Raw genomic sequence first — 22,747 nt, forward strand, 5'->3', positions numbered from 1 at the left:
TTTGAAAATGTTTAAAGCGAACATTTGTAACTGAAATATCTTTTATTCTGGGGTGGTCTCTAGAACAACATATTTTTAGACGGGGGTCCGCGGCCAAATGCAGGTCATTCTGGGGGTCCTTGACGTGAAAAGGTTTCACAACCACTGATTTAGAAGAAGGCATTTATAGAATCGGGTCAAAAATATATTCAAAGTCTTGCTCAAATTGTCACAATGTTTTTAAACAGCAAATGTACAAGCTCACTGTGCGGTCTGAGCTTGTAGATCTGCTATTCAGTGGAGTTGGGAGGTTTTTCAACATCAATGAGGATGGATTCTGCCTGAAGAAATCACAGATCATTAAAATATTAAATGTTTTGCCAATTATTTTTGGACACTTCCAATACCCTACTGGGCCAGTAGGGGGCTCCACTGATCTACAAAAGGCCTGGTCTTTTTCACAGATCTACAAAAGGCCCTGCCTCTTCAGATCTTCATAGGTCTTCTTGTTCACCACATTTCCAATGGAGTCTTCGTACTCCTCCTACACACACACACACACACACACACACACACACACATACCACACAAACACACACACACACACACACACACACACACACACACACACACACACACACACACACACACACACACACACACACACACACACACACACACACACACACACACACACACACACACACACACACACACACACACACAAAATATTTAGTATCATTTTAAACTTGAAGTACAAAGTTATTTTCAGTCAGTTCTAACCAAAATGGCTGCTATCTCAACGTTTTCCTTACAACATAATCACTAAAATATCATCACTGTCAGGCAGAAACCTTGTATCTCCAAGTTTCAAATGTGTACGTCTTTTGGTAAAGCAAAGCCCTGCTTCATCATACAAGACTGTCGCACAAAACTAGTGAAAACAGCAGATCTTGTGTGTTCTGTGTGTGTTCTGTGTGTGTGTGTGTGTGTGTGTGTGTGTGTGTGTGTGTGTGTGTGTGTGTGTGTGTGTGTGTGTGTGTGTTCATGCAGTGATGAAGATGATGATGAAGGTATACCTCAGTGTCAGGCTGCCATCTCTCTGATGCTTTCTGAGACTTCAGTTTGGCCCAAACTGGAACGATACAAACAAATACCTCACATTAGACTGGAACGATACAAACAAGACAAAACAAACACCTGGTGTTACCTTCAGTTAAACAGCAAAACATTCTCAATTCATGTTATATGCGATTTATCACCGACAAGGATCACACACTGCCAGATATTTCACCAGGACCCAAGACATACACAGTACCACTGACAACCACTGACATACTGTATACAGTACCACTGACATACTGTATACAGTACCACTGACATACTGTATACAGCAGCCAACATCTGTTTTTACTGTTGAAAACGTGAAAGGCTGCGTGCAGCGAGGCAGGACGCAAATCATTCTCATTCTGTCTCTCTCTGTGCGCGCCCGCACACGCACGCACACAGACACATAGAGAGAGCGCACTTTTTCTCTGGGTGGACTGCTGTGACAGAGCCAAATATCAAGCCTGCTAGACGTCTAGAAAGACTTGGGAAGGGATCGCCGAGTGTTATCATGGAGGCCAGATCTTCTCGCAGAGCCTTGCACACACATCCAGCAAAACCTCCACGAGCAAAGGCTGATCTGGCGGCAGATGGGACAGCATAACCTGGTGCAGTGTGTTTGTCTGTAAGAGTCCTTGATGTGTGCTTCTGTTAGTATGTTAGACAGCATAACGTAGTGCAGTGTGTTTGTCTGTAAGAGTCCTTGATGTGTGCTTCTGTTAGTATGTTAGACAGCATAACGTAGTGCAGTGTGTTTGTCTGTAAGAGTCCTTGATGTGTGCTTCTGTTAGTATGTTAGACAGCATAACGTAGTGCAGTGTGTTTGTCTGTAAGAGTCCTTGATGTGTGCTTCTGTTAGTATTATTATTCCCCATGGGTTTTCGGATCAAGGGGGCCCTGATCAAAGGGGCCCGGGTCTGTTGTCTTTGCACGATTTAAGCGCAAACTACAATGATTACCCCTAATATATTGGAAATTACTAAATACATATAATATCCTAGTATGAATTTATGAATTTATGTAGATATGGGCGCATTGGGCGTATATTTTTATTTAGGCCTATTAAAAAAGAATTTTATTTTCGCCACTAGGGGGGGCCCTTGGGTTTTTAAAACCGAAAAACCTATCAAATTACGCTTGTGTAGACAGCATAACGTGGTGCAGTGTGTTTGTCTTGTGTGCTGCTGTTACATGTGAGAAAATACTTACGAGAAACGGCGTCTTCGATCTGCGTGACGTTGGCGAAGTGGGCGGTGTTGGGAATGCCCAGGCAGCGCATGCCATGTGCATGACGCCATTCCTAGAGGCACAGAAATATATAGAGAAACATATGTTAGTGTAACACCCTCTACATGCCATGTGCATGACGCCACTCCTAGAGGCACAGAAATATATAGAGAAACATATGTTAGTGTAACATCCTCTACATGCCATGTGCATGACGCCACTTCTAGTAACACAATACCACACAGAAACATATGTTAGTGTAACATCCTCTACATGCCATGTGCATGACGCCACTCCTGGTAACACAATACCACACAGAAACATATGTTAGTGTAACACCTCTACATGCCATGTGCATGACGCCACTCCTAGAGGCACAGAAATATATAGAGAAACATATGTTAGTGTAACACCTCTACATGCCATGTGCATGACGCCACTCCTAGAGGCACAGAAACATATAGAGAAACATATGTTAGTGTAGCACCTCTACATGCCATGTGCATGACGCCACTCCTAGAGGCACAGAAACATATAGAGAAACATATGTTAGTGTAACACCCTCTACATGCCATGTGCATGACGCCACTCCTAGAGGCACAGAAATATATAGAGAAACATAAGTTAGTGTAACACCCTCTACATGCCATGTGCATGACGCCACTTCTAGTAACACAAAACCACACAGAAACATATATTAGTTTCTAAAACGGCTAGTTCCATTCTTTGATTCTGATTGGCTGGTTTCCCTTTAATTACTGTGGTATGTGAGACTATAACCCACACCTTTAATCAGTTTATATCAAACCCAGGTGTGTTATTTCTTTCCACAGTGTTCAACAGTGCACCAATGATCTGCACCTGTGTTGTTGGCAAAAGGCTGGGAACTACTTTCTTGTAGCTGGGGACTACTTTCTTGCAGAGCAGACCTTATAGTGTATTATTAGTGAAATAGAACAGTTTTAATTGGTACATGTCTATGATTTTTCATGTTGCCATATTGTAACCGTTTTAGAAAAGCAATAATCCACGCAAGGCTTTCAGTGTCACAACATTCTAGGTAATAATCAATTGTCAGCAGAACATAATAACAGATCTATAAACATAATAACAGATCTATAAACATACTGCAAAGTGTCTCTGGAAGGCCTTGGGTCCTCTGTAAGTGTAGGTTATATATATATATATATATATATATATATATATATATATATATATATATATCTAATAACAGATCTATAAACATACTGTAAGTGTAGTTTATATATAACAGATCTATATACATACAGCAAAGTGCCTCTGGAAGGCCTTAGGTCCTCTGTAAGTGTAGTTTATATATAATAACAGATCTATAATAATAACAGATCTATAATAATAACAGATCTATATACATACTGTAAGTGTAGTTTATATATAATAACAGATCTATATACATACTGTAAGTGTAGTTTATATATAACAGATCTATAATAATAACAGATCTATATACATACTGTAAGTGTAGTTTATATATAATAACAGATCTATATACGTACTGTAAGTGTAGTTTATATATAATAACAGATCTATATACATAGTGTAAGTGTAGTTTATATATAATAGATCTATATACATACTGTAAGTGTAGTTTATATATAATAACAGATCTATATACATAGTGTAAGTGTAGTTTATATATAATAGATCTATATACATACTGTAAGTGTAGTTTATATATAATAACAGATCTATATACATACTGTAAGTGTAGTTTATATATAATAACAGATCTATATGCATAGTGTAAGTGTAGTTTATATATAATAACAGATCTATAAACATAATAACAGATCTATATACATACAGCAAAGTGTCTCTGGAAGGCCTTGGGTCCTCTGTAAGTGTAATTTCCACAGATCTCACAGTTGTAGTTGATGTTCAGACCATGCAGTTTGTAGAGCCAGTAAGGAATGGGCTGAAACACACACAACAAGGGGTTAAAGTCTTACACAACTTTTAATAGTTTAATATTCATTATCCGTTTTATAGAACCATACGTTCACAGCTCTCTTCATCTCTTTATAATCAGTTATGTTGTGGAGAATGTACCCTCCAATAGGCAGTCTGGGGTTCAGTTGGTTAACCATTTAAAGCTCAGTTCATTGCTCTGGAAGGACCGACGTGTCGCGATACCAAAGTGTTGTCAAAATGACAAAGAGGAGGTCCATCGAGCTTTAGTTACAGATAGAATGCTTCATTAATTATTAAGTATTGTTAATGAATGAGTCACAGACACACAGGGTCAGGTGTCAGTCTCTGTGTGTTTTATAAATGTTGAACCAATGAAAGGTTTGACTAAATAATCACTATAATGTGTCTGCCATGCTGTCCCAGAACAGAACAGAGGCAGGAGATGTCTTCATCTAGGGGTGTAAACATTACCTTTCCATCCCATCCTAAGGGAAGGTTCTTAGGGTTATAAATGATCTCATTGTCTTCATCTTAACATAGTGGTGTTGGTGGTACTGTGGGGGTTAGGGTTATTAGGGTGTTATTGTTACCTTTCCATCCCATCCTAAGGGAAGGTTCTTGGGGTTGTAAATGATCTCATTGTCTTCATCTTCACATAGTGGTGTTGGTAGAGGTATTAGGGTCAGGGTTAATGGGTAGGTTTAGGGTTTTATTGTTACCTTTCCATCCCATCCTAAGGGAAGGTTCTTGGGGTTGTAAATGATCTCATTGTCTTCATCTTCACTCTCACTCTCAGAGATCTGCTCCTCTTCCTCCTCTTCACGTTCCTCTCCTGTCCTGGCCTGCTTTCTCTGGACGTTCTCATGGGTGAGCTGTCGCTGTTCCTTTAAATATAATATAATACATACAATACACTGTTAATAACTACAATATATACAATATATACTGTTAAATACAGCCTGCTTCCTCTGGACGTTCTCATGGGTGAGCTGTCTCTGTTCCTTTAAATACATATAACATATACAATATACTGTTAATAACTATAATATATACACTATACTGTTAATAACTATAATATATACACTATACTGTTAATAACTATAATATATACACTATACTGTTAATAACTATAATATATACACTATACTGTTAATAACTATAATATATACACTATACTGTTAATAACTATAATATATACACTATACTGTTAATAACTATAATATATACACTATACTGTTAATAACTATAATATATACACTATACTGTTAATAACTATAATATATACACTATACTGTTAAATACAGCCTGCTTCCTCTGGACGTTCTCATGGGTCAGCTGTCGCTGTTCCTTTAAATAAATATAATACATACAATACACTGTTAATAACTACAATATATACAATATATACTGTTAAATACAGCCTGTTTTCTCTGTACGTTCTCATGAGTTAACTGTCTCTGTTCCTTTAAATAAATATAATACATACAATATACTGTTAATAAATATAATATACTGTTAAATACAGCCTGCTTCCTCTGGACGTTCTCATGGGTCAGCTGTCGCTGTTCCTTTAAATATAATATAATACATACAATATACTGTTAATAAATATAATATACTGTTAAATACAGCCTGCTTCCTCTGTACGTTCTCATGGGTCAGCTGTCTCTGTTCCTTTAAATAAATATAATACATACAATATACTGTTAATAACTATAATATACTGTTAAATACAGCCTGCTTCCTCTGGACGTTCTCATGGGTCAGCTGTCGCTGTTCCTTTAAATATAATATATACAATATATACTGTTATAATATATACAATATATACCTGTTAATAACTATAATATACTGTTAAATACAGCCTGCTTCCTCTGGACGTTCTCATGGGTCAGCTGTCGCTGTTCCTTTAAATATAATATATACAATATACTGTTAATAACTATAATATATACTGTTAAATACAGCCTGCTTCCTCTAACTCACCCCCAGTATCTCCACATACTCACAGTTTAACAGCTGTAGGTTAGGGTTAAGGTTAACTGGTTGCCATGGTAACTCACCCCCAGTATCTCCACATACTCAGTTTAACAGCAGTAGGTATAGTAGGTCTAGGGTTATTAGGGTTCAGACAGAGGCAGTATAAACAGGGGTTGCCATGGTAACTCACCCCCAGTATCTCCACATACTCATAGTCTAACAGCAGTAGGTTAGTTAGAGTTAGAGTTATGGTTAGGTTAACTGGTTGCCATGGTAACTCACCCCCAGTATCTCCACATACTCATAGTCTAATAGCAGTAGGTTAGTTAGAGTTATGGTTAGGGTTAGGTTAACTGGTTGCCATGGTAACTCACCCCCAGTATCTCCACATACTCATAGTCTAACAGCAGTAGGTTAGTTAGAGTTATGGTTAGGGTTAGGTTAACTGGTTGCCATGGTAACTCACCCCCAGTATCTCCACATACTCATAGTCTAACAGCAGTAGGTTAGTTAGAGTTATGGTTAGGGTTAGGTTAACTGGTTGCCATGGTAACTCACCCCCAGTATCTCCACATACTCAGTTTAACAGCAGTAGGTTAGTTAGAGTTATGGTTAGGGTTTAGGTTAACTGGTTGCCATGGTAACTCACCCCCAGTATCTCCACATATTCGTACACCTGAGCTTCCAGGAAAGCCACTTCCTTGTTGCGCTCCGTGTCTCTGAGGAAGAGAGGAAAGGGTTAATTTATTAACCTAACCCTAACCCTGTCCCTGAAGAGGAGAGGAAAGAGTTAATTCTCTATATGTATATACATATAGAGAATGTATATACTCTACTCTACTTATTATATATTATATATATTATTATATACTCTATATTCTATGTGTCCCTGAAGAAAGACTTCATTCATTACACACACAATTCAATTCAAAGGAGCTTTATTGGCATGAGAAAACTGCCAAAGCATCAAGTGTCAAAAACAGCCAGTTATAGACAAATGAACTGTTCACTGTCTTATAAACACTAACTGTTGAGTTACAGACATGTCATTACAATATAAATACATATGAATGTACTTCTTTGGTCCTTTAGATTCGGGTTTTCTTGGGAGGTTATATGGTATAACCAGTAGGACTCCCTAATCGGGAGATAAGCGACCGTCAGGTCGCAGCGTGATTTTAGGGCAGAATCTGTAGGAGTAGTGTTCAAAAATTTGTTTTAAAAAATGGGACTGATGGTGGCACTAAATGGGACAGATCCATGTTGATGACATGAGTGTAGACATACTGTGTACCGATTTGCGTGATTTTAGGGCAAAATTCGTAGGAGCAGTGTCCAAAAAAGTGTTTTGTAAGAATCGGCCTCATGGTGGCGCTAGAAGAGGGCCATGTGAGAATTGATGGGTGGAGGTTGTGGTTTGGCAGGCAAGGAGTGTGTGTGCACAATTTGGCATGGATCGGGGCAACGGTTTGCGTAGATATGAGCAGGGCAAAAGTGTGACGTGTGACGGACAGCTGGTCGAGGTTTTGATAGTACAAACATTAAACATACTTCTTTGGTCCTTTAGATTTAGGGTTCTTGGCGAACAGAGAAGGATCCAGGGTTAGGGTACAGGGTGGGTACAGGGTTAGGGTACAGGGGGTAGGGTTATATGGTATAATACATAGGGTTAGGGTACAGGGTTAGGGTACAGAGGTACAGGGTTAGGGTACAGGGTTAGGGTACAGGGTTAGGGTACAGGGTTAGGGTAGAGGGGGTACAGGGGGTACGTACTTCTTTGGTCCTTTAGATTTAGGGTTCTTGGCGAACAGAGAAGGATCCAGAGATTCTAGAGATTTTCCTTTGGTGGAAAACAACCTCTGAGCTCTTTCTTCTAGAGTCCTGAAACACATAAACACCAATGTATTAATATACACAATATTAACTACACACTAACAACCTCTGAGCTCTTTCTTCTAGAGTCCTGAAACACATAAACACCAATGTATTAATATACACAATATTAACTACACACTAACAACCTCTGAGCTCTTTCTTCTAGAGTCCTGAAACACATAAACACCAATGTATTAATATACACAATATTAACTACACACCAATACATAAACACCCATGTATTAATGTACACAATATTAACTACACACTAACAACCTCTGAGCTCTTTCTTCTAGAGTCCTGAAACACATAAACACCAATGTATTAATATACACAATATTAACTACACACCAATACATAAACACCCATGTATTAATGTACACAATATTAACTACACACTAACAACCTCTGAGCTCTTTCTTCTAGAGTCCTGAGAACACATAGACATCCATGTATTAATATACACAATATTAACTACACACTAACAACCTCTGAGCTCTTTCTTCTAGAGTCCTGAAACACATAAACACCAATGTATTAATATACACAATATTAACTACACACCAATACATAAACACCCATGTATTAATGTACACACTATTAACTACACACTAACAACCTCTGAGCTCTTTCTTCTAGAGTCCTGAGAACACATACCATGTATTAATATACCGTATTTTCCGGACTATAAGGCGCACTTAAAAGCCTTTAATTTTCTCAAAAAACTACAGTGCGCCTTATAGTCCAGTGCGCCTTATATATGGATCATTCATTGACATTGACATTCCCTTTAGCACAGCTCCATCTGTTTGATGCATAACGCAACGGTAGTGTCTATTATGTGCGCCTTATAGTCAGGTGCGCCTTATATATGAAAACAGTTTGAAAATAGACCATTCATTGACAGTGCGCCTTATAGTCAGGTGCGCCTTATAGTCCAGAAAATACTGTACACAATATTAACTACACACTAACAACCTCTGAGCTCTTTCTTCTAGAGTCCTGAAACACATAAACACCCATGTATTAATATACACAATATTAACTACACACTAATACATAGACATCCATGTATTAATGTACACAATATTACACACACATTAAACACATACTTTGTATTAAGTATTGTTATTGTCCTCACCCTCCACATTTCAGTCCCAGGGCCATCAGAGCTGACTTCAGTCTGTCCAGACCCAGAGAGGCCAGTTCCTTTAAGAGACACAAGAAGAGAATCAGTCAAACTATGTTCAGTTCCTTTATGAAAGAGAATAGAATCAGTCAAGCCATCTTGTAGAAACTATGTTACATAAAGAGAGAAGAGGAGAATCAGTCAAGCCATCTTGTAGAAACTATGTTACATAAAGAGAGAAGAGGAGAATCAGTCAAGCCATCTTGTAGAAACTATGTTACATAAAGAGAGAAGAGGAGAATCAGTCAAGCCATCTTGTAGAAACTATGTTACATAAAGAGAGAAGAGGAGAATCAGTCAAGCCATCTTGTAGAAACTATGTTACATAAAGAGAGAAGAGGAGAATCAGTCAAGCCATCTTGTAGAAACTATGTTACATAAAGAGAGAAGAGGAGAATCAGTCAAGCCATCTTGTAGAAACTATGTTACATAAAGAGAGAAGAGGAGAATCAGTCAAGCCATCTTGTAGAAACTATGTTACATAAAGAGAGAAGAGGAGAATCAGTCAAGCCATCTTGTAGAAACTATGTTACATAAAGAGAGAAGAGGAGAATCAGTCAAGCCATCTTGTAGAAACTATGTTACATAAAGAGAGAAGAGGAGAATCAGTCAGACCATCTGGTTCAGTTTGAGAGCACATTTGTATTTAGTTGTAGTCATATTTTAGTCATCTGCTCCTCCGCCAGAAATAAAGGTTTTATTTTGGACAGTGATTTTAAATGTGATAAACATATTAGCTCTGTCATAAAAACTAGCTTCTTCCAGTTTAGACTTATAGCCACGGCAAAACCCTAAATCCCCCACAAAACCACTTGAGGTGCCGGCACCACAGAACATACTGTATTACCCTTGTATTACACTGCTCCCTGTTAAACTGAGAATAGATTTTCAGGTTCTTTTATTTGTTTTTAAATTCCTTAACTTTACTTTACTTTATTTATTTATTTGGACAGGACAGTACCAGTTAATGGACACATTGACATTGACATGTTGCATAATAAATACAAACATACAAAAATCTCAGTGTAAACCAGCCGGAGTTAGCTTAGAGCTAAATTTCATCCGTTGTCCTCTTATCGTTCTGATTTAAACAAACCCTATGCCCAAGGCTCTGGAATATGTTGCCCCTCCCCATTAGATCTGCACAGTCTGTTGGTGTTTTTACATCGTTGTTAAAAACTCACCTTTTAGCTCCTCTTTGTGTGTTGTTTCTGTATTATTGATTTGTTCAGATCTTTGGTCAGCTCTGGTTGTTGTCAATGTGCACATTTAAATTAAACATAAATAAAGGTTGATTTGATATCATCTGAAATGTTTTAATGTACTAAATATCATAGGATTTTAATTAGATCTTCAGTTGACATTGTCAACAAAAATGCATGTTGGCGACGACTTGATGGCATCACAATGTGTGATTATATACACTGAGAATAGCAGATCTACAACATCACAATGTGTGATTATATACACTGAGAATAGCAGATCTACAACATCACAATGTGTGATTATATACACTGAGAATAGCAGATCTACAACATCACAATGTGTGATTATATACACTGAGAATAGCAGATCTACAACATAAATGACTTGTCTTTTAGTTCTAACTGCATCTCTTCTCCACCAGTCCCTCCCTGACATTTTAGTCTAGTTTTTATCTGCTGACGGAATTGTCAACATATTTAGTCTGGGTTTAAGTAACCATAGCTTAGTTTTCATTTAGTTTTTGTTTAATATATTCATCAGTGAAAAAAGGCAGTCGACCAACATGTTTTGGTCATTGTTTTAGAGGGTTTGTAGATCAGATTTATCTTTAGAGGGTTTGTAGATCAGATGTATCTTTAGAGGGTTTGTAGATCAGATCTTATCTTTAGAGGGTTTGTAGATCAGATTTATCTTTAGAGGGTTTGTAGATCAGATTTATCTTTAGAGGGTTTGTAGATCAGATTTATCTTTAGAGGGTTTGTAGATCAGATTTAGAGGGTTTATAGATCAGATCTTATCTTTAGAGGGTTTGTAGATCAGTTCTCACCTCCCATGAGGAGAAGGCAGAAAGGTCCAGGTGAGCTCCGGCGTGTGTCAACGCACTGCTGGTCTCTTTCTGTAAAACACAGATATACAAAACACATGGAAACATTAAACCACTGCTGGTCTCTTTCTGTAAAACAGATAAAACAGGCTGATTAAGGGCTGGTAAACACTGCCTGACTTGTTGATCCGATCATGCAGCTGTCGCCCACCATTTTTGGCGCTCGCCAACCAAACCCACCGATCTGCTGCAGGATGGGGCTTTGCTGGCAGAGGTTTTACTCTCTGTGTGTGAAAGACTCTGCAAGAAGATCAGTGCACCATTCCAGCGCCCACAGCTTCCACCAGCGTTTCTATCTAGCAGGTTTGATACAGACTGTCACAGACTGGACATCATCAGGGGTGTTACAAGGGGGGGAAAGTGGGACTGAGTTACCAGGGCCCAAGGTGGAGGGAACTTGATTATTTTATACTTTAACTCTGATGCACTGAAATTAATAACCAAAACGAATTTGGAAAGTGTTAATGTAATGGGATTGACACAGATGGGATATGCGTTTCTGTTTGAATAAAAATGGATCAAGATGATGACAGAGCATTGTTATTGTTTTTGATGTATTTGAAGGTTCTGTGAACAAGGAAATGTGAAATGGATGAATATGGATGTATAAGGTGAATGTACAGTAAATGGACAGATAGACAGAGAGCCACAGTACAGTATTAAATGCTGGGTAAAATAATTGTATAAGTGAAAGGACAGTACAGCAGAAGTTAGTGGGGGAATTTATTGTAATGTGTGAATTTGTGAATAAACACAGCCATGAACCTCGGCGAACACGTTTGCTGACTCTACTTCTTTTATAACCATTTTCACCTTTTTCCAGGTTATCATATACCTGTTGTTTGGTACCGCATCCCGCGGTAGCTGCAACATATAGATAGATAATGATGATAGTTATGTATGTATAGATATATAATGATGATAGTTATGTATGTATAGATATATAATGATGATAGTTATGTATGTATAGATATATAATGATGATAGTTATGTATGTATATATATATAGATGATAACATACCGGCCAGCCAGGGAAGGTCCCGTTGTCCCATTTCTTCTCCAGCAGAATGTTATGTAGATGTACGTAATGTATTTATGTATGTATAGATAATGTAATGATATGATGATAGTATGTATAGATAGATAATGATGATAGTTATGTATAGATATATATATATAGATGATAACATACCGGCCAGCCAGGAAAGGTCCCGTTGTCCCATTTCTTCTCCAGCAGAATGTTATGTAGATGTATGTAATGTATTTATGTATGTATAGATAATGTAATGATATGATGATAGTATGTATAGATAGATAATGATGATAGTTATGTATGTATAGATATATAATGATGATAGTTATGTAGATAATGATGATAGTTATGTATGTATAGATATATAGATGCTAACATACCGGCCAGCCAGGAAAGGTCCCGTTGTCCCATTTCTTCTCAAACTCCAGCAGAACTTTCCCGTAGAGCTCGTTCTGGTCCAGAAGAGGTTTCACCCGGTCTGTGTAATCCTGGAGGTACTCGAGTAACATCTCCAAGTACCTGAACACATTACAGCTGGTTAATGTAGTCCTAAACCTGGTTAATGTAGTCCTAAACCTGCTTAATGTAGTCCTAAAGGTTAGTGTAGTCCTAAACCTGGTTAATGTAGTCCTAAACCTGGTTAATGTAGTCCTAAACCTGCTTAATGTAGTCCTGGAGGTACTCTAACAACATCTCCAAGTACCTGGAACACATTACACATGGTTAATGTAGTCCTGGAGGTACTCTAACAACATCTCCAAGTACCTGAACACATTACACCTGGTTAATGTAGTCCTAAACCGGCTTAATGTAGTCCTAAACCTGATGTAGTCCTAAACCTGGTTAATGTAGTCCTGGAGGTACTCTAACAACATCTCCAAGTACCTGAACACATTACACCTGGTTAATGTAGTCCTAAACCTGCTTAATGTAGTTCTGGAGGTACTCCAGTAACATCTCCAAGTACCTGAACACAATACAGCTGGTTAATGTAGTCCTAAACCTGATTAATGTAGTCCTAAACCTGGTTAATGTAGTCCTAAACATGGTTAAAGGACCTACACCATGAATTTTCACTTTTTCTATTTTAAAACCTTTTTTTGGGGTCCCACTGGCACCTTCTATCCTCACAAAGTCCTATTTCTGTACATTGTGTCTTTCTCTGGTTTTGGGAAGACAGAGATGAAAAGCTTTCCACAGGTTCTCAGAACAGTGCTGTTCTGAGAGTTGATCCGTGTGACGTCACACGGATTCCCGTTTTTTTTTTCAGAGTCAAAAAAAAAATTTTTTTCAAAACTTTTCAAAAAGCCTTTTTTTTCAAAAACTTTTTTTTTCAAAAACTTTTTTTTTCAAAAACTTTTTTTTCAAAAAACTTTTTTTCAAAAAACTTTTTTTTTCAAAAACTTTTTTTTTTTCAAAAAACTTTTTCTTTTTCAAAAAACTTTTTCAAAAAACGCAAACAAAAGCCACAGAGAAGATGTAAGTTAGGGCATCAGCTGTATGGAGCATCTTTATGCTCATTATCTGCTAGACGGGTGGTATGCATCTTAAGTACCTTTTACCAATTACAGTGGGTTTAAATAGTACCGCATATGCAGCTCTGCAAATAAAAGGTGCATTGATCCCAGTGCAAGACGGAAGACGATATCATGATAAATTAAAGCTCTATGATACGACTATCCTGAGTGTTTTTTATCACGATAAACGATAATATCGCTTATTGATGGGTGGAGGTTTAACCTGCTGATGGGTGGAGGTTTAACCTGCTGATGGGTGGAGGTTTAACCTGCTGATGGGTGGAGGTGTAAACTGATGGGTGGAGGTGTAAAGTGATAAACTTACTTCTTGTACTCAGCGTTCTTCCTGTCTTTAGAGATGGTGTAAAGGATGGATGGTGTAAAGGGTGGAGGTGTAAAGGGTGGAGGTGTAATGTGATAAACTTACTTCTTGTACTCTGCATTCTTCCTGTCTTTAGAGATGTCAAACAGCTGGTCGAATGAAGACAGGTAGGAGATGTACTCTAGTTTCTGTTAGGAGTAAAAGTAAATGTATTCTAATTACTAATTATTAAAACACATAAAGACAGATGTAGACTCATTAACAGTGCAGACATTAAACTGACATGAAGCTGCTTTCACAGCCATCATCAGGTTATAAAACACTTCCATGGTTGCAGGGTTAAAGAAAGAAAGAAAGAAAGAAAGAAAGAAAGAAAGAAAGAAAGGAATCTCAAGAAAGAAAGAAACAAACAAACAAACAAACAAACAAATCTCAAGACTGAATGTAATTTCAAACCATGTCTCAATGTGTGATTCTTGAACACACTGAATGTGTGTGACGATCCATGCTTCATTTTATAGCAGTTCTGCTGTATTCTATGCTAGTCTGGCCAATTAGTAAGGGAAAGTTAGCCTCTAGCTACATCAATCTGGGAACTCTAAATGACTAGCTTTCTCCACAAATGTGTTCTACTAGGTGTCTACTATCACCTCTGAACTTTGTCAAACCCAACTCCCTTGACATACTTTGTGGGAGCAAATCAAAGTTGGGGGTATCGGGATACCCAGGGCCTGGGATTAAAGGGGGAAAAATAATAAATGGCCAATATGAACGTATGAGATGTGTAACTAATTAGGGTATTGTTACTCCAATTTTTTTTTATTGCAAATAGTATATGTCTCATGGACAGACATAAGTAGCTGTGGCCTATGTTATGGCCAAGGAGTCATTTTAACTGAAAACTAATGGTTGGAATGGATTCAGCAGCCCCAAAATACCATAATTACACACCTCATACGTTCATATTGGCCATTTTTTATTTTTTCCCCTTTAATCCCAGGCACTCGGGATACCCAAAACTTTGATTGGCTCCCACAAAGTATGTCAAGGGAGTTGGGTTTGACAAAGTTCAGAGGTGATAGTAGACACCTAGTAGAACACATTTGTGAAGAAAGCTATTGATTTAGATTTAGTTCCCAGATTGATGTAGCTAGAGGCTAACTTTCCCTAACTAAATGTGAAATGATTACTGTAGGACTGTATAGACAGTGTTACTGTAGGTATAGACAGTGTGTTAAAGTTACAAACACACAGTATGGACTAGTATGCATTACATCACTCTGTTGACAGTGTGAAAGGTCAAAGGTAAAGGAGGGTTAGGGGTCAAAAGGTTAAAGGTGACTGACCTCTGCTCCCTTCAGGTTGGTGAACTTCAGGTAACAGTCATGAAGGTCAAGGTAACGACCGTAGCCTTCTTCATCACTGAACTCTACCATGTCTATACAAACACACACACACACACACGCACGCACGCACACACACACACACACACACACACACACACACACACACACACACACACACACACACACACACACACACACACACACACACACACACACACACACACACACACACACACACACACACACACACACACAGAGTAAAGATATTTATTCTGGGAAGGTCTCACGTTCAAAGTAGTGAATAAATGAATGAATGTTGCATTAAACAAACATCTCAGTTGAAACACGTCACATGCAGATGGACGTCACAGTCCATCTGCATGTGACCCTAACCCTAACCGTCACATGCAGAGGGACGGACATCAGATTAATCTGATAAAACTATTCATAGTTGGGGACAAACATCAGTTTACACATCCACACACCAGCCTCATCTAATGATCAAAACCAGAACATTATAATGGTGTAAAAAACTAAACATTACCACACTGTAAGGCCAGTAAGGAACGACATGACCCTAACCCTAACTTTAAGTTAATCATCTGGGACCCACGGGTTGAGAACCACCAAAATAATTCCAAGTCTTTATTCATCAATACGTATGAATTATGATGTATTTACTGTATAGTATTATGTTTTTATCAATGATGTATTTATTATTATCAATACTTACTCTGAGCCTCTTCACTGTATCAATATGTATCAATATGTATCAATATTATGATCAATACTCACTCTGAGCCTCTTCACTGGGGTTGTCTCTGGCTTTCACCAACTCATCAAACTCCACCGACATGGGCACACATATCTATATATGGACATAGAACACATGTCTATATATGGACATAGAACACATATCTATATATGGACATAGAACACATGTCTATATATGGACATAGAACACATATCTATATATGGACATAGAACACATGTCTATATATATATCTATATATGGACATAGAACACATGTCTATATATATATCTATATATGGACATAGAACACATATCTATATATGGACATAGAACACATATCTATATATGGACATAGAACACATATCTATATATGGACAGAACAATATTATAATATTATAACATAATATAGTTCATAACTAGAACTCATCAAACTCCACTGACATATATATATATATATATATATATATATATATATATATTCGATATGTTCCCTAAATATGTGATGAATGATATATCAGAACATCACAGACAGTCTTTAGGCAGCATCAGACTATTGGTATTGTTATCAGAACAACTGTAGTACGAACATAACATAACATAACATCACACCTCATTAACATAATTAATTACCTCGTTAGGGTGCTTCCTGTGGAACTCTTTGATGTGTTTCAGACGGTTGTAGAATTCTGCAAACTCGTTGGGTCCAGAGATGGCATTAAGCTCCTCCTTCCTCATCCTGAAATAAAACATTTATAGCTATTAATTATTATTAATTATTATTCATTATTATTCATTATGAACTCGTTGGGTCCAGAGACGGCATTAAGCTCCTCCTTCCTCATCCTGAAATAAAACATTTATAGCTATTAATTATTATTACTTATTATTCATTATTATTCATTATGAACTCGTTGGGTCCAGAGATGGCATTAAGCTCCTCCTTCCTCATCCTGGTGAAATAAAGTATTTAGCAGATGCTCTTAATGCAGAGCTTCTTACAATACGCAACAATACATCATGTAATCAGTACATGAATCAGTACATGCATCTTAATGCAGAGCTTCTTGCATCAGTACATGAATAGGAAAGAGATAGTAGGAAATCTAAGAACATCGGTAGACCAAGCACATAATCAGTAAAACCTCATTACATAAAAAAAAAAAAAAAAAAGGCTACCTAGCTTTCACGTATGGTCATTGAAGGTAGGTGAGTGCTATGGTAAGTGCTATGGGCTAAGGCAGTGTTTCTCAACCACTGGTCCTGGGGACCTTTGGTGTGCCCCTGAGAAGGGTCAAGTGTGCCCCTTGAAACTGCTTGAAAGCCAGTATTGTATTTATCATTTTAAAAATGATTTAAACTAGTTGAGTGACAGCCTTGTATGATGAAGCAGGGCTTTACTTTGCCAAGAAACGTACACATTTGAAACTTGTGAAATACAAGGTTTCTTCCCGACAGTGAGGATATTTACACCTCCGTATTATGTTGGTGTGACCATGGATTCTTGAGACATGAAAAGTGTGTCCATGCAGAAAAAAGGTTGAGAAACACTGGTCTAAGGTGGAGTCTGAAGAGGTGAGTCTTCAGTCCACGGTGGAAGCTAGGGAGTGAGTCTGTAGTTCTAATGGAAGCTAGGGAGTGAGTCTGTAGTTCTAATGGAAGCTAGGGAGTGAGTCTGTAGTTCTAATGGAAGCTAGGGAGTGAGTCTGTAGTTCTAATGGAAGCTAGGGAGTGAGTCTGTAGTTCTAATGGAAGCTAGGGAGTGAGTCTGTAGTTCTAATGGAAGTTAGGGAGTGAGCCTGTAGTTCTAATGGAAGCTAGGGAGTGAGTCTGTAGTTCTAATGGAAGCTAGGGAGTGAGTCTGTAGTTCTAATGGAAGCTAGGGAGTGAGTCTGTAGTTCTAATGGAAGCTAGGGAGTGAGTCTGTAGTTCTAATGGAAGCTAGGGAGTGAGTCTGTAGTTCTAATGGAAGCTAGGGAGTGAGTCTGTAGTTCTAATGGAAGCTAGGGAGTGAGCCTGTAGTTCTAATGGAAGCTAGGGAGTGAGTCTGTAGTTCTAATGGAAGCTAGGGAGTGAGCCTGTAGTTCTAAATGCAACAGGGAGTACAAATACAAAAGGTTATAGCCAGGGTATTATATGTTATGATAAAGGGTTAAAGGGTATTATAAGGGTATTATATGTTATGTTATAGGGTATTATAAGGGTAGTATATGTTATGTTATAGGGTATTATAAGGGTAGTATAATATGTTATGTTATGTTATAGGGTATTATTAAAGGGTAAATCATAAATATCTCACTCACCCGTCTTTGTCTTCGTAGGAGTCTCTGAGACTGGAGCTGACTTCCATGTATCTCTGTACACAATGGATACATTTACAATTAGATTAGATTTAAACACAGTATACTGGATATATATGTATAATTAAACATAGTAGAATCTGGTCGGGTAGAGTTGGGTTCGTGAAGAATTTGAGAACTCTATCACAAAGTAAAAGTGATATAAATAATACAAATAATATATGTTCTTTTTTCATTGAGCTTGAGGCCCAACCCGGCCCTAAAACCTCGGGTTGAGTTGGGTACGGTCGGGTACAGTCGGGTACAGTCGGGCAGAATTTGAGAACTCCAAAGAGCGCATTTGGAGATGCTCTAATTTCACTCTACACAAATCAATTTGCCAAAAATAGCAGATCTACAAGCTCACAACAGGTTGCAAGACAACGTGTTGTGAACGTGTAGATCTGCTATTGTTGTACATGTGTGTCTCAATAAGCTAATTTCTGCATTATTACTACATATTAAATAATCTGCTTACATTCATCATTATTATTACATAATAAATAATAGACAGTTTGCTGCTTACATCCAACATGGCTCGGGTTCGATGGTCAGAGTTGATCTGCTCTCGTAGCTGAAAATAAAACACAACATATTTTAATACAACATAACAATGGCATCATATAAATAATAAAACATTGCAATAACATCACACATTTAGAGTTTGGACTGCTGTAAGTAATGCACTTTATGTAGGCTTGAACCATCAATACAGTAAATAATGCACTTTATGTAGGCTTGAACCATCAATACAGTAAATAATGCACTTTATGTAGGCTTGAACCATCAATACAGCAAGTAATGCACTTTATGTAGGCTTAAACCAAGCATCCATCAATACTAACAGAGATATCATATATATCGTGATAAGGAAGCCTTGTAAACAGAGATTCATTGCAGAATTCAATTTAAACATGCGTTTTGGTCTAAATCAGTAGTTCTCAAACTTTAAAATGTCAAGGTCTCAACTTAACTCTGTCAGAGTTACATACTTGTAAAGTTCAATTTAGACCTCCCAAAAGGAACCCAGAGAGTCTAGTTTTTGTCAAGTAACTTGAAAAATAACCATCAAAACCAAAGTGAAAAAGAATGGTGATAAAATCGTGTATCTTGATACACCTTGGGAAAATATGGTGATATTGTATATTTTTCCATATCGCTCACCCCTACCCCCAAGTCTGACTACTAGGGATGTTGTGGTCATTGTTAATGTTGTTATCATTTATCAAAAACACCCACAATAATCATATTGTGGAGATTTACATTATCATGAAATTATCCTTCGTCATGCACTGGGCTCAATTCACCTTTTAGTTGCCAAGCTGCACATCTCTGATATCTGGTACCCTTTTTAAACCCTCTAGACTTGGAAATAAAGTACTTGATACAGTCTTTTTTTCACTCTACCAAATCTCTTTGCCCGAAAATACCAGATCTACAAGCTCACAACTCACATTGCATTGTGAGCTTGTAGATCGTCTATTTTTTTTGGCAAATGTTCCGCCCCAGGAAAATGGATGTTAACTTTTGATTAAGGTGATAATACCATAACAACTTTCATACGGTCCCATTAGTGACCAGATCACATCACAGCCAGTCTTCCTGTTCTCTTCAGAATCACTGAATAGTTTTGTCTTCCCACACAGAATCTCTGTGATCTTTTCGAGGTTTAAACTCTGTGATGCCAGTGAGTCCAGGGTGTCTCAGAATACTGTGATGATATTAGGAATTCAGTTTAATTAACCACTTATAATACTTTAGTAAAACACCTGAGCTGCACTTTCAGCCTAAAGTACACAAGAGAGTCTTTTAACCAGAAAATAGCTGATCCAGACAGGGAACTAAACCTTGTACACATGGAACCTAGTCTCGCGTGGCCAGACTGTTGCCTCCGCGATTTGGCCAAATGCTCCCGGCATACAGTCTGGTAAAGGGAAATAGAAACGATGAGTGCGAGATAAAGCGGAAGTGAAGCCTCCTCGTCACTTCCGTTTCAGTCTCACATCACACACGTTAATCATTATATAAATAAAAATCATATAAGCATGTTTAGCTTGCTGCTTAGCAGAAATGACATTTTAAAATATATGTTCTTGAACGGTAATGCCCGTTTCCATTACTCGCCGTTAGGGAGCTGCTGTTCCAGACTCTATATAGCATTCAGAGATTGTGGAATAGTTGTCTGGCTACGCGAGACTACATGTAACCAAATGGGCCATAACACTACAGGTCCATGGGTCCATTTGGTGGGGTCCACCCAATGTTCCCCACTTCCCCCAAAAAAAGGTTCTATGTTCCCCACTCAACCAAAAAAAGGATCTACTGTATGTTCCCCACCAGAAAACATGATGGGCAATCCTAATTTAGGTGACCAGGTACCCAGATGTCTCCACTCCTAAGTGCCCACTCATCTAAATGCCCACATGTCCCTATGGCCCAGATGTCCAGGTGCCCACTCATCCAGATGCCCAGTCTTAACAAAAGTATGGTGTCCAGATGTCCCTAGTGCCCCCTGTCCCACTAGTATTCATAATCTCTCCCCATTATTGGGTGTTTTGAGTTGTTATTAATAATTAGAAATGAATGTTTCCTATGCATTTTGGGTGAGTGGGGAACATAGAACCTGGGGAACATAAGTACAGTCCCCATTTGGTTCCATTTGTACACTCTCAGAGTTACAGAGCTGTAAGGGTCCATTTGGTTCCATTTGTACACTCTCAAGAGTCAGAGCTGTAAGGGTCCATTTGGTTCCATTTGTACACTCTCAGAGTTACAGAGTTGTAAGGGTCCATTTGGTTCCATTTGTACACTCTCAGAGTTACAGAGCAGTAAGGGTCCATTTGGTTCCATTTGTACACTCTCAGAGTCACAGAGCTGTAAGGGTCCATTTTGTACCCTCTCACAATAAATAAGTACAGAATAACTGACCTCTGGGACATTATAAATGAAACTGTTTATATTATTAAATACACCAAAACAAGCAGGCTGAATGAAGCTACCGTTATCATCATGCTAACCATACATTAACAGTACCGTGCTCTTTTTGTGTAGCATCTCTTTAGTTTATACTGTATATTAAATACATTATGAATGAAGCTACCGTTAGCATGATGCTAACCCATAGATTACCGTGCTCTTCTTGTGTAGCATCTCTTTAGCTTTAGCATCCATTAGCCTCTCTTTCTCCTCGTGGTAGCGACGCTGCTGCTCCAGAATGGTTTCCATGGTTACCACACAAACTCTAGCTTTTATTTCCCTTTAATTATAACTTTATAAAGCTTTTAATGAAGGTGAATTAAACTGAAGTTAGCAGTTAGCCGCTAACGGTTGTTTTCAACGGTGCAACAACGTTGTGATGTGAGCTGGCTGGTTCCCATAGCCTGGAGGGAGCAGACGCACTGGGATTGGTTGTTTGGTTGGTTGCTATGACAACTGCTCTTTTACGCACTGATAAATAGCTGAATAAATAAATGATCTATAAGTTTAAAACTAACAGTTATAATAAAAGGTGTTTCATAATATGGTCTATGTTTGATAGATAAATAAATCTAAACGCTTCAAATGTATTTTATTAATTTAAAACGAACGTTTTATCACAGTGTTGTGATTGGACATCAGACTGACCAATCACAGCACGGCCATCCCTCCGGACAATGGGATCTCGAACCTCCGCTCTGGACAGGAAGTGGGTACGCCACTAACTTCCTCCCCAGGAAACATCACCCGTCAATGTCTGGTTCCGGTGTGGAACCTCGGTGTATTAAAAAGATGTCATATTAATTAATTTAGTAAAACGGTCTCCAGTAATATGAGTTAAAATGAGATGATAAAAAGATCTCAATGTAAACAAGTCGTGTCTTTTATTTTCCTGATTACTTATTATTTCTGTCCAAATGGTCCTTATTTACACAGTCTATTAATTCATTGCTTAAAGACGGGCTGTCGTCATGGCAAGTTAGAATAATCTCCTCCTCAAATGAAGCCATCAAACTACATATCCCATCATGCCATTCGTACCACGTGACTCTTAGGGACCAATCAGCA

At 38.0% G+C, this 22,747-nt stretch overlaps 1 protein-coding gene across 1 annotated transcript; it reads right to left on the reverse strand.

The window, feature by feature from the left end:
- Positions 1–22,053, reverse strand: sf3a3 (splicing factor 3a, subunit 3). The gene is made up of 17 exons (XM_080735085.1): positions 21,833–22,053; positions 19,230–19,277; positions 18,668–18,720; positions 16,998–17,103; positions 16,410–16,482; positions 15,615–15,706; positions 14,374–14,456; positions 12,810–12,948; positions 11,340–11,408; positions 9,260–9,327; positions 8,017–8,124; positions 6,893–6,962; positions 4,983–5,147; positions 4,157–4,267; positions 2,296–2,386; positions 1,059–1,114; positions 1–523 (listed from the first exon to the last, which is right to left on the reverse strand). Exons 1-17 carry the CDS (start codon positions 21,926–21,928, stop codon positions 446–448), a joined length of 1,506 nt encoding a protein of 501 aa, XP_080591211.1. The 5' UTR covers positions 21,929–22,053; the 3' UTR covers positions 1–445.
- Positions 22,054–22,747: the final 694 nt, after the last annotated feature.

The sequence above is a fragment of the Nannobrachium achirus genome, assembly GCF_963921795.1.
Source record: "Nannobrachium achirus genome assembly, chromosome: 10".
Lineage (NCBI taxonomy): Eukaryota > Metazoa > Chordata > Actinopteri > Myctophiformes > Myctophidae > Nannobrachium > Nannobrachium achirus.

Bases quoted from the DNA above. Each gene is read 5' to 3' on its own strand.
- sf3a3 (XM_080735085.1), bottom strand. From the start codon at position 21,928: ATGGAAACCATTCTGGAGCAGCAGCGTCGCTACCACGAGGAGAAAGAG. The intron at 16,483-16,997 runs GTAATTAATTAT...GTCCATATATAG, and splicing joins ACAGGAAGCACCCTAACGAG to ATATGTGTGCCCATGTCGGT. The intron at 9,328-11,339 runs GTGAGAACTGAT...TGTCTCTTAAAG, and splicing joins CTGCCTTCTCCTCATGGGAG to GAACTGGCCTCTCTGGGTCT.